This window comes from Nomascus leucogenys, chromosome 7b (genome assembly GCF_006542625.1).
Source record: "Nomascus leucogenys isolate Asia chromosome 7b, Asia_NLE_v1, whole genome shotgun sequence".
In the NCBI taxonomy this organism is placed as follows: Eukaryota; Metazoa; Chordata; class Mammalia; order Primates; family Hylobatidae; genus Nomascus; species Nomascus leucogenys.
This window is the reverse complement of record NC_044387.1, coordinates 17,440,503-17,454,022: the sequence shown is the minus strand read 5'-3', so window position 1 is coordinate 17,454,022 and position 13,520 is coordinate 17,440,503. Positions and strand designations below refer to the sequence as shown.

The 13,520-nt window shown below is 38.6% G+C and overlaps 1 protein-coding gene across 18 annotated transcripts in view; it reads right to left on the bottom strand.

The window, feature by feature from the left end:
- Nucleotides 1–246: 246 nt before the first annotated feature.
- Nucleotides 247–13,520, bottom strand: part of ELF2 (E74 like ETS transcription factor 2) — a 130,174-nt gene continuing 116,900 nt past the window's right edge. For 12 of the 18 annotated variants that reach the window (XM_030815694.1, XM_030815684.1, XM_030815687.1 and 9 more), the window contains 4 exons: nucleotides 10,036–10,122; nucleotides 4,270–4,462; nucleotides 2,737–3,087; nucleotides 247–2,011 (listed from right to left, as the gene is read on the bottom strand). In XM_030815694.1, coding sequence (XP_030671554.1) covers nucleotides 1,387–2,011; nucleotides 2,737–3,087; nucleotides 4,270–4,462; nucleotides 10,036–10,122 — 1,256 coding nt within the window. In that variant the 3' untranslated portion in view covers nucleotides 247–1,386. The remainder of the gene's footprint in view (nucleotides 2,012–2,736; nucleotides 3,088–4,269; nucleotides 4,463–10,035; nucleotides 10,123–13,520) is intronic. The other 6 variants (XM_030815696.1, XM_030815697.1, XM_030815689.1 and 3 more) reach the window with 1 other exon arrangement.

The following is a 13,520-nucleotide window of genomic DNA, read 5'->3' as shown; positions in this document are numbered from 1 at the left end:
AGTGCAGCCAACTAAAATACTAAATTCATTATGTTAAGCAGAACATTATAGTTCATCATTATAATTAGAAAGAAACTGGCAACATGCAGATATTTGCCAAATATTAATATAATGGAACAAAACAGAAGTAGAATTTCTTCATGCAGTAGTTGGGAAGGAGAATAGAGATGTTTTATCACTTCTTAACTAAAACACTTCTATAGTGGCTTTTAAATATTGTTTAAAATATCACCAGAGACCAAAACAGAAGATAAATTTCATTTCTATATTTCAGAAAACCTACTTGAATACACTTTGAAACAAGAGTACAACAAAATAGAATATACTTCAAATGTTGAATATACAAACTATTATAGTTCAAATCTGAACACTGGTATTTCCCTCATAAACTTCAACTAAAAAACAAAACAAAACAAAACAAAAAAAGAAAGAAAGAAAACTCCAGGTATTAGAGCTACCTGACAAAAATTCATGCTGAGCCTGAACTTCCAAGTGACAGCAGAACTGAAAATGATGTGTCTGCACAAATGCCAGGGCTAAGTGAGTGACACAGGCATGTTACAGCAAAAGGCCAACTGTTAATTTGTCCACAATTAAGAAACTGACAGACTTAAACTACCATATAAAATGTTACATGTAAATTCTATAACAATACTGTGCTAGGTACAAGATTTTTAAAATTTTTCTTTTAATAAAAAAGCTTTACACAAACAAGCCATTAGCTTATTTCAAGAAAGAAAACCGAAAATTAGTCTAAGGCCTTTGTTTTAAATCAGCTTAAGCTATATGATATATATATATGTGTGTGTATATATATATATATATATATATAAAAAATCGCACTAGATCTTTTTTTGCTATCCTCTTTCTGAAGTTTTTGGGATCCATTCTTCAATTCACATTCTAAAATACCTATATTAGCAGAGTCTTCACGTAGCACCAGTTAAGTGAGAACTGTGCGAACACAGTAATAATTGCTGGTATGCATATAAAATGCATCAAAAATTGCTATATGTAACAATGAGATTACCCATCCCAACCCCTCCCACTGAAAACTATATAACCTCTTACAGAATGTTAGTGTTCCAAGTCTTAGTGTAACTTGATATCGTAGTGAGCTGCTTGGTCCCTTTCAATCCTTTTTCTTATTGATGGGTTCAGTTGTTTCCTACTGTAAGAGGCAGTTTTCTGTCAGCATCTCAATATGTAGTTCATTTCCCACTGAAACATGGGATAGGTAATTTATTTCCAGTAAAGTCTGATTGTTTTCGAATATGCATTAAAAATGTTTTAAAGTCTTCTTTGACTTTTCTTGATGACTTCCCTTGCAAATGTTTATGTCAGTACTGCCACTAACAGCCTGAAGTCCATGGTGGAGCTGCTATTTTATTTCTCACATGTCACTAGTCCTTCTGTTTTCATAGTTACAGGAAGGGCAATAGCTGAAGGCGCACTGACAACCACTACGTGGGTAACTGTCTTATTTCCATCTGCTGGTTTTTCTTCTACTAGCTGCAAAGTTTTCACATCATGTTCTTGCTTTTTTGCCACTGCTTCCGATTTAACCTCTGGCCCCTTTATGACTGCACTGATAACTCGAGGAGGAGTCTGGCCAGATGCCTGCTGAGTAGGCATTGATAGTCTCATTACAGGTGTACCATGTGCTATTGAAACAGGGGTAAGTGCTCTCACAGCCAATGGGGTTCCAACAATGTTAATGCTTCCTGATCCAGTCAGATTTGACTTTGTCTGCAGTTGACACTGTGCAAGCTGTGTAGCTGGGATGGTAATAATTTTGGCAGGCTGCATGGTGATTTTGTCTCCATTTTCAGTAGAAGCTGGCATCACAGTAGGGATTGTCTGAATGACTACCTTTGGAGAGGTCGCTGTTGTTGGACTAGTGCTGGTTATTAATGGTGCACCTGCATTAACTGACTGAACTGCCACAGTTGAAATTTTCTGACCCAATGATGTCATTACAACAGGTACCTGCATTGCCACACGAACTGTCCTAGTACATTAGAAAGAAAAAAGCTGATTATATTTAATGCCAAATGAGAAAATAGGTCTCCTGGGTAAAAGATGAATACAAATCCAAAATGTGTAAAATTAGTGCTCCCAAATTTTACAGAGGTACTGGCAATCCCTGATGTTTGACACAAACATACCATGACACAAATATATTTTAAAAACTAAAGCCTACATTAAGCTCCATCGATAAAACCATAAAAACCAATTCAGGTTATTTAAGACATCTACTTTTTTTTATTTTTTTTTTTGAGATAAGGTCTCAGTCTGCTGCCTAGGCTGGAGTATAGTGGTGCAATCTTAGCTCACTACAACCTCCAACTTCTAAGCTCAAGTGACTCTCCTGCCTTAGCTTCCTGAGTAGTTAGGACTACAGGTGTGTGCCACCATGCTCAGCAATTTTTTATTTTTATTTTATAGAGAGGAGGTCTCATTATGTTGCCAAAGCTTGTGATGACCTCCTGTCCTCAGGCAATCCTCCTGTCTTGGACTCCCAAAGTGCTAGGATTACAGGCGTGAGCCACTGAACCCAGCAAGACATCTACTTTAACAACAATAAAAATATAATTAAAACATCAAGCACTTTTCAAAGTCCTGACAACACTGGGTTCTTAGAACATTAATATTAAGCAAAAGGACATTTTGTTTTCACCACAGAGACTTTTTAAAAAAGTAAATACATTATAACTAATGGTTTACTTCACTTACCTTGGAGCTGCTGTTGCTGACACAGATGCAGTGGTAGTAGGAGACCTGGATGAAGCATCGTGCCCAGGGGAAGTGATATTCACAACTCTAGCTACACCCTTCTCTGCTCTGGAGCAGTTTACAGGGGATGAATTTTTTCCACTGCGAACAGAGGATGCTGCTTTCAGGAGACTTTCTGCAGACAGTGACACTCGTTCTAATGATTTTTCATCAGTAGTTCCTGCTAAATCTTCATTACAGGTTTCACTTTTGTCATCATCTATGACCACTATGTTTTTGGGCATATCCTTGAACTGATATACAAGCCTCTGTCCTTCAACCTTCGCAAGAATTCCCCTTTGGTAGTAGTATCTGTAAGAGGAAAATGTACCAAATTAATCAAGTATATTATTTCTCCACCCCACTCCACCCCCGCCAAAAAGACCATGTACAGTGGATAGTAACAGAAAAATTCCCTTATCCCTAATAACAGATGAGAAAAAAACAAACTCTTACTGCCTAGACTGCTCAAAAGGTTACAAATTTAGAGTAGGAATCAAGTTGGAACCTGGGGCCAAGGTCCTACAAACTTAAGACCTATAAACTGGCTGAAAGTTCATTCTTTTTCTTAAAAGAAATAATTTACCTTACCATTGAATATTTTACTATACTGACAATGGTAGAAATTATTTTCTGATTTACATAGGTTATAAAAACAAACTGATATTACTGGAAAAATCACCTAAGCCACACTTACTTAGTAGAGATATGCGAATACTGTCACATAAACCATGTGTTCACTTAAAAACACCCTTAATTAGAAGAAGCCATGTACTTTACAACGAAAGAATTGTGTGGGTTTATCAAACTGATAATTTTTTTTTTTTTTTTGGAGACAGAGTCTTGCTCTGTCGCCCAGGCTGGAGTGCAATGGCACATTCTTGGCTCACTGCAACCTCCGCTTCCTGGGTTCAAGCAATTCTCTTACCTCAGCCTCCCAAATAGCTGGGATTACAGGCGAACACCACCAGGCCTGGCTAATTTTTATATTTTTAGAAGAGACAGGGTTTCCCCATGTTGGCCAGGCTGGTCTTGAACTCCTGACCTCAAGTGATCCGCCCGCCTCAGCCTCCCAAAGTTCTGGCATTATAGGTGTGAGCCACCGTGCCCGGCCAAACTGATAAAACTTAAGATAAATTTTCCTATCAACATAAATCCATTTATAACAAACTCCTAAAAACTAAAAAACTAACTATAAGAACCATAATTTGTTGAGGTTTAGTTTTTTTAAGCCTACAACTTCATAATTTCTATTAAGAAACAGTCCTAAGTACAAAAGCACATTTTCTGCAAAAATGAATTTTCCAATTATGTTAAAATTATAAGCACATAGACCAAACTCCTATCTCCCCACCTACTTCCAAATCTAAGAAGCTCCTCTAGAGTATCCCCCAAAGTTAAAAGTTGTAAAGGATTTTCAGCTTCTCTTTAAACAGCTAATAGACAATATAAAGAAATACACAAATTTTGTTTGAATACTAGCTGAGTTTTTACCTCAAAGCTCGTCCCATGGTTTCATAGTTCATGTCTGGTTTGTTCTTATGCTTTCCCCAAAGCTTAGAGACAGCCTTTGAATCCACCAGCTTGAATATGCCTTTTTCTCTCTGAGTCCATTTAATATACCTGGGACAAGTATTTTTATCTTGAAGTAGATCTAAAAGAAACTCCCACAAATAGGTTGTGTTTCCTTTAAAAACAATGACAGACATTGATTAAAAATTCATTAACATAATTAAATACATAATTAAAAGCAAATAAAGTGTCCTTCATTGTAACATAAAAATCCTGAATATACTTGTTTCTACTTTTTTTTTTTTTGGAGACAGAGTCTTGTTCTGTCGCCCAGGCTGGAGTGTAGTGGCACCATCTTGGCTCACTCCAACCTCCACCTCCCAGGTTCAAGCAGTTCTCCTGCCTCAGCCTCCCGAGTAGCTGGGATTACAGGCACAATCCACCACACCCGGGTTTCACCATGTTGCCAGGCTGGTCTTGAACTCCTGACCTCAGGTGATCCACCCGCCTCAGCCTCCCAAAATGCTGGGATTACAGGTGTGAGCCACCGTGTCCGGCCTGTTTCTACTTTTAAAAAAAGGTATCCCCTATGTATGCTTATAGTTATGATGCTAAAATACAGGTTCTGGCTTTTATACTATTACACATCACCCTATCCTAGATTTGGAGTTCAGTAAAGGCAAAGGCATAATTGCTTAGGCAAAGTTAACCTGAATTAAACAGAATCAAATTTATTAGTTTATACAGATTTAAACTGAATAAATTTATTTACACCTTTCTTTATCATATGATAAGCCTAAATTCCATGATCAAAATTCATCAAAAGGTACTTAGTAATTTTATTGGATAGGCAAGCAAAATACAATGAAATGTATAAAACTTTTAGGCATCAGACATAGGGTCTTTTTGTAAGAAACTTACTTTTCTTTGATTCACCTACAGGCATGAACTCTGAGGTGTATGTATTATAAGTGCAAACTACCCTCAACCCTTTAAGCGTTTTCTTATCATTTTCCTCAGTACTACCAGTCAATTAACACTTGATAGCAAAGAACATTACTGTTGGCTGGATGTGGTGGCTCACACCTGTAATCCCAGCACTTTGGGAGGCCGGGAGGTGGGCGTATCATGTGAGGTCAGGAGTTCGAGACCAGCCTGGCCAACACGGTGAAACCCCATCTCTACTAAAAATGTAAAATTTAGCTGGGCATGGTGGCACACACCTGTAATCCCAGTTACTTGGGAGGCTGAGGCATGAGAATCGCTTGAACCCAGGAAGCAGAGGTTACAGTGAGCCGAGATCGCACCACTGCACTCCAGCCTGGGCGACAGAGTGAAACCCTGTCTCGGAAAAAAGAAAAAAAAAAAAAGAACATTACTGCCTCTAAAAACAGATTTAAAAAAAAAAATTTCTAATCGCTTTCTACTGATTACACCCAGTAGACAGAAGATAATGTTTAAAGGATTTCATTATATATACTTATATCTTAAAATCTGAGGTCCCAAAATGGAAAAATACGGTAATTCCTTAAAATTAGTCAAGTATTCATCAAATGTTAACTGTAACATTAGCTCTGGATCACACTACTAGTAAAATTTTAAAATGAGGAAATATTAGAATATTTCTGCAGAATAAAATGCTTATTCATCGCATACCATGCTTAAGGAGATGAATTTAAAACCTGGTCCCTGCCTCAAGGAATTTATAATTTAGTTGAGAAGGGAAAAGAAAGTAGATGATAAGTTAAACAACAATGCAAGAAATAAATAACAATTTGAAACAATATAAGGTCTATCACAAAGCAATGCATAATTATATTCCAAATAATCATAGAAAATATGTCTGTGGGATTCCAGGAGTGAAAATAAAGTGGACTGGGAGGCCATCATCAAGTCTTGGAAGATGGCTAGGATGTGCATAAAAGAACAAAAAGGAATCTGGGCAAGTAAAATAAAAAACTTGATCCCAAAAAGAAGAAAGTATCACACTCTTTTTTCCCTTATTAAGGAGGAGAGAGTAGTGGGCAGCAGTCATTAGAAGAGGCTTTTCAGATTGTTTTTATTTTATTCCTTCATAACCTCTAGGTGCCAAGGTTCTTATTAATAGAAGAACAGAAGGCTGGGCAAGGTGGCTCACGCCTGTCATCCCAGCATTTTGGGAGGCCAAGGTGGGTGGATCACCTGAGGTCAGGAGTTCATGACCAGCCTGGCCAACATGGTGAAACCCTATCTCTACAAAAATACAAAAATTAGCCAGGCATGATGGCGGGTGCCGGTAATCCCAGCTACTCACGAGGCAGAAGCGGGAGAATCACTTGAACCCAGGAGGCGGATGTTGCAGTGAGCAGAGATCACGCCACTGCACTCCTGCCTGAGCGACAGAACGAGACTCCGTCTCAAGAGAAAAAGAACAGAAAAGAGTCCTGAGACGAAAAAGATAGGTCATCTGTAGGATTCCATGCACTATTCGTTTACTATCCTTAAATCCAGATCTAAGATATAGGCTATGTGGGAAGCTTCGAAAACAAGCTACCACTACCCCAACACCTTCAATCAAAGTACTGATGTTTTTTCTCTGGCATTTCACTTTCATTGTGGCTTTCCTTGAAAATCCAGTAAGTTTATTAATAACGCAGAGTTCAACCCATTATGCATCTACTGACCTAAAAAAGCTGACCTTTGGCCGGGCGTGTTGGCTCATGTGTGTAATCCCAGCACTTTGGGAGGCCGTGGCAGGCGGATCACCTGAGGTCGGGAGTTTGAGACCAGCCTGACCGACATGGAGAAACCCCATCTCTACTAAAAATATAAAAATTAGCCAGGCGTGGTGCCACATGTCTGTAATCCCAGCTACTAGGGAGGCTGAGGCAGGAGAATCACTTGAACCCGGGAGGCAGAGGTTGCGGTGAACTGAGATCACGCCATTGCACTCCAGCCTGGGCAACAAGAGCGAAACTCCATCTCAAAAAAACAAACAAACAAACAAAAAAATGACTTTTAACTTTACAATGTTACATTTGTGTCTCTAGGACCCTATTACACCAGCATCACTACCTAAAAACTATTAAAACAAATCATGTATAATCTTCAGTTACATAAACATTTTTTTTTTGCATTTTTATTTTGTTCACATAGTAGTAAATGTGAGCAAAGATTTTACTCTACAAGAAATGTTCGTATAACACAGACAATGCCCTGTACATAAGGTTTCCATGTTTTGAATTAAACTCATCAAAAGCCCTCAGATTATCTTTAAACACTCACTGCACCCATGTTGCCATCCCCAAGTTAAAATGAACAATTCTAAGGAGGCCAAGGCTGAAGGATCACTTGAGCCTAGGAGTATGAGAAATGAGAACAGCCTTGGCAACATAGGGGGACCCGTCACTACAAAAAATTTTCAAATTAGCCAGACATGGTGGTATGTGCCTGTGGTCCCAGCTACTTGGGAGGCTGAGGCAGAAGAATACTTTAGCCTGGGAGGCTGAGGCTGCAATGAGTTGTGATCATGTCACTGTATTCCAGCCTGGGTGACAGAGTGAGACCCTGTCTCTAAAGAAAAAAATTATTAAAAATTATATTTCTGGTTTTAGGGAAAACAGGATTCAGAAAGAGAAGCTTTCTTTACCAGGTAATAAGGAATTTGCCTATGACAAACATAATTATCACAATTTTACAGAAGAAAAAACACTGGCTGGATTTTGAATACAGGTTTGAATGTAATAGCTTTAATTAATTATAACACACCGCCTCGAATTTAATACAAGACTGAAACTGTAATGAGATGTGATTTTAACTGGTAAAAACTGGTCACAGTTTTTCTCCAGTGTTAGGCAAAAGATGTTCGAGTATAAGTGATACCACTGAGGATAAGAATTATTTAAAAGACAACAGTAATAACTGTATATTTACAGTTTAGTTTTCTAATATTTACTGCTATGTAACTTTTAAAGTTTTCGATATAAATTAAAAGAAGAAACCTAAGATGTTAGAAGTGTACAACAACCAAAGACAAACAAGGAAATAAGAAAAGTATCCTAAGCCTCTCCCAAATTGGGTCCCCAGTTCCTAAGTGTTCAATGTCACTTTTTTTTTTTTTTTTTTTTTGGCCTAACGAAATACCAAATTTCTTGGTAGGCTTACTGGTGACAATTTTTTTTTAACTAGACTTCATAATTTAAGTCAAACCACCTGATAAGGACAGAATAAATTTAAATATATTAATGTAAAATTTATCCAACTATTGAATATTGGTCTGAAAACACTTATTCATGAAAGTGATACATTTTTGGTTATCAGATTGGCAGACAGAACACATCTAAAAGCACTACTGAAATGAGACTTTATCTGTCAGAATCTGAGTGACAAGAAAATTAAAGGCCAGGTGCAGTGGCTCATGCCTATAATCCCAACACTTTGGGAGGCCAAGATGGGAGGATCGCTTGAGGCCAGGGGTTTGGGACAAGCCTGGGCAAAACAGGGGCACCCTGTTTCTACAAAAGATTTTAAAATTTAAAAAAAAAAAAGGATAATAAAAAAGTAATAAAAATAATTTTAAAAAGAAATGTTACTTGAAATCATCTTACTCAACAATTTAGGAAAGCACAGAATGGGGGAGGGTTTGGTGCTGTTTTCATTTTTAATCAGGATACACAAATTCTAAAGCAAAAATAGGCAAGGGGCAGTGGCTCATGCTTATAATCCCAGCACTCTGGGAGTGTGAGGCTGGAGGATCTCTTGAAGCTAGGAATTCGAGACCCGCCTGGGCAACAAAGCACAAGACCCCATCTCTTAAAAAAAAAAAAAAAAAATTAGCTGGGTGCGGTGGTGTGTGCATGTAGTCCCAGCTACTTGGGAGGCTATAAGCACAGCAGCGCAAGGCTGCAGTGAGCTATGGTCACGCCACTGCATTCCAGCCCTGTCTGTAAAAATAAGTCAATAAATAAGCAAAAACATGGTTTTGTTCTGAACTGTGACTGATGTGACTGACATTTGTTGATTGGAAAATTAAATTTAGCTCGCCTTGAATTCTTCTAAACAGTTAAGAAGTTATGTATCAGGCTAGGTGTGGTGGCTCATGCCTATAGTCCCAGCACTTTCAGAGGCTGAGGCAGAAGGATCACTTGAGCCTAGGAATTTAAGACCTGCCTGGGTGGCATAGTGAGACCTCATCTATACAACAAATTAAAAAAAAAAAAAAAAAAATTAGCCAGGCATGGTGGCATGTGCCTGTGGTCCCAGCAACTCAGAAGGCTGAGGCGGGAAGACTGCTTAAGACCAGGAGGTCAAGGCTGCAATGTGCTATGATCACACCACCACACACCAGCCTGGGCAACAGAGCAAGACACTGTCTCACAAAAATAAGAAAAGAAAGAAATTATTAGAAACAAGGCTTAGTTGTAAACCCCTTTGAATTATGGGTAGCTATATATGAGGATGGGTGCTATTATCCCGTAAGTCAATGGTTCTTAAGGAGGAGATGTATCAGACATCCTTAGGACTTTTTCCAAAAGTCCCTATATCCTCCATGATACAACTATGGCTACAGAATCTCTGTGGTGTAGAACTGGGCACAGATATTTTGAAAAAGCTCCCCACATGATGCTGATACATCCCTTATTAAGAACTATTACCAACGACAGTATTCTCATATGTGCATGTATTAGAAATAATTTTCTTACAAATACAAAAATGTCACCTAACTGAAAAAAAATCATCTCACTTCCAAAGCAACCCTCCCCAAATTACCTTTTCCTTCTCTTGGTTTCTTCTTTATACCTAACTCAGGAGACCCATTGGAAATTGGTGATTGCTGGGTCTTTGGTTTACGGCCAACTGAAAAAATAAGATATTGAAACCATACGTTGAAAACAAGAAAAATATCAGAGGCACGATTAGCAGATTTTCTGATTACACATTATTCATTTAAATGGATACTAATTTGTAGATGAATATACTCTGTATGAAAAGCTGCTTCTAAAAGGAGTATTACACTTTTGTATTTTAGATTACAGCAGTTAGTAGTAATCTCTGTCATACACATTGGCAGAGCCTTGATTGCCATATACATTGGTCAGAGCCTTGATTTGCCAATCTTTTTTTTTTTTTTTTGAGACAGTCTTGCTCTGTCGCCCAGGCTGGAGTGCAGTGGCATGATCTCCGCTCACTGCAACCTCCGCCTCCTGGGTTCAAGCAATTCTCCTGCCTCAGCCTCCCAAGTAGTTGGGACTACAGGTGCCTGCTACCACACCCAGCCAATTTTTTGTATTTTTAGTAGAGATGGGGTTTCACCATATTAGCCAGATGGTCTCGATCTCCTGACCTCGTGATCTGTCCGCCTCGGCCTCCCAAAGTGCTGGGATTACAGGCGTGAGCCACTGTACCCGGCCTTGCCAATCTTTTATATTAGTGTAGCAATAGAAACAAATCCTAGTAAAAACTTAATTTGTTTTCTGTCCTACAGGATGGTGAGAAACAGCTTTAGCAACTTATTGCAGAAGATCTGATAATTTGCAAAGCCCTTTGAACTCAAATGAGGAAAAGTAAAAAATATCAAACACTCTCTACTGCTTTGGATCAGTTAATTCACCAGAATGTAAGCATAAGTGTTTCAATTTCCCCACTTCCACATGCAGATACATTACAAGGCTAAAAAAACTTCCAAGTGATTTCATATGTCTAATAAAGGTTTGTGTCCTTCCCTTTTGTTCCTCCTCATTTTTGCCGTAAGGCTCTCTCAGACAGACTAGCATCCACAATGAATAGAAAAAGTAAGGGCTATATACTTTTCTACACGAAAGAGGATTAAGCCTGAAATTAGTTATATTCAATGCCGAGCACAGATAGATGAACACTGGCAGGTGAGAGGCAGACTCAACAAATAAATTGGGAATACTTAAGTATGTTGTATTTTAAAATCAAATACATATATATACACACTCATAAATACATACTTTTTTTTTTTTTTAAGAGATGGAGTCTCGCTCTGTCACCCAGACTGGAGTGCAGTGACGCAAACACAGCTCCCTACAGCCTGGGCTCAAGCAATCCTCCCACCTCAGCCCCCTAAGTAGCTGGGACTACAGGCGTGCACCACCACGCCCGGCTAATTTTTGTATTTTTTGTAGAGACGGGTTTTACCATGTTGCCCAGGCTGGTCTTGAACTCCTGAGGCTCAGGCAATCTGCCCGCCTCAGCCTCCCAAAGTGCTGGGATTACAGACACAAGCCACAGCACCTGGCCATATTTTAGGATCAAATATATTATTACTGATTTGGTGACTGTTCTACATCTGAGATTTCTGATGTCACTCTATTCTTCATTAGGAAGCATTAGATTAACTATATAAAGAGCTAATTAAAGCATCTTAACATCTGTATTTCAAAATGCACAGATATACTTTAGAATTTTGGTAATTGTAATCAAGAAGTCTGTTTTAACAAAAAGTAAAACAGAAAGTTCACTGGTCTCTGTTAGAACACAGCTTAATTACTGAATTTAAATAATATTTACACATATGAATCAGACAGTAATAAAACTAATATCTTCAGCATCTTCTAAATTCTAGCACAAAAGCCCAACTTAGTAGAAAAGTTGGTGCAAAAAGGCTTAATTTATTTTCTCATAAAGCGGCACGTCCAAAGTCATGTTCCTTGATAAATTTCCTCCGTAGGAAAATGGGTTCTATAGTCATATTAAACTTTAGAACACCATATGCTATCTTCTCTTGGAAGATAGCAAGATCCATAATGCACATTAGTATATTAAAGGCTCTCAAAATAAAGAGGGACTGCTATTAAAAAAGAACCTAAGTTTGTATATCCCAAATGTACTTAACCACAAAAATATAAATAATGATACTCATGCTTCATTGTCTCCCTTATGGTAGTAAGTATAGACAGAATGGTTACATGTATTTTGTTTTTCTTTGAGACAGGGTCTCACTCTGTCGCCCAGGCTGGAATGCAGTGGCACGATTATGGCTCATTGTAGCCTCCCAGGCTTAAGCGATCCTCCTGCCTCAGCCTCCCGAGTAGCTAGGACTACGGGCATGTGCCACCATACCTGGCTAACTTTTTTTTTATTCCTCAAGATGAGGTCTCACTATGTTGTCCAGGCTGGTCTTGAACTCCTGAGCTCAAGCAATCCTCTTGCCTCAGCCTCCCAAAGTGCTGGAATTACAGGCCTGAGCCACCACACCCAGCCTTGTAATTTTTAAATGGTCACTAAGAGCTTTCACAGAAATAAATAAAATTGTATTAAACTGGCAAAGTATTTCCTGGTTTATATCATATCACATCCTGGCTCCCTACATGTCCCGTTTTTCATGGTGTTTTCCATCTTCTTTTAAATGTGGTTCTTTTTTTTTTTTTTTTTGAGACAGTCTTACTCTGTCACCCAGGCTGGAGTGCACTGGTGCAATCTCGGCTCACTACAACCTCCGCCTCTCGGGTTCAAGCAATTCTCCTGCCTCAGCCTCCCGAATAGCTGGGACTACGGGCATGCAACACCACGGCTGGCTAAGTTTTGTATTTTTAGTAGAGACAGGGTTTCATCATGTTGACCAGGCTGGTCTTGAACTCCTGACCTCAAGTGATCCACCCACCTCAGACCCCCAAAGTGCTGGGATTACAGGCGTGAGCCATCATGCCTGGCATTAAATCTAAACAAACATTTCTTAAGTATTTTGTGACAGCTCTCATTGGATGCAACCAGCCAAGTGCTATAGCAGGCTGTGGGTAAATAAGGCTATTTATATGTATGCCTTTTGTTTTTAAATGCTAACATCAGGAAGTAATTCTTCCTCCTAAATTCTCTCATGTATACCTCTCTTGAGATGCATATAATCTACATGTATTGCAAGTGGGAAGACACTGTCTTATTCTCATCTCCCTTACAACAATGACCACAGAATGGTACACACTGTGGCAATCTGAAACACCGTATTTAATGAAGAAAAGAAAATACCATTATTTCAAACCCACCTTTATTTTTGCATTTTACTCTAAAATGTGAACAGTTAAGAAAAGAAAGGAGAATTAGATGAGTACCCAATTACTTAGAATGTCATTTCTTTCCAATTTTACCTTTGATTTCAACAGAAAAAGACCCACTTACTGCCCATTTCCTCATGATGTTGAAAATGTGCTACTGGGATGAAGGGAGCAGAAATTTCAGCAGGAGTCAAATAGTAAGTGGAAATGCTCTTTACCCACTGGTGAGTTTATGTCAAT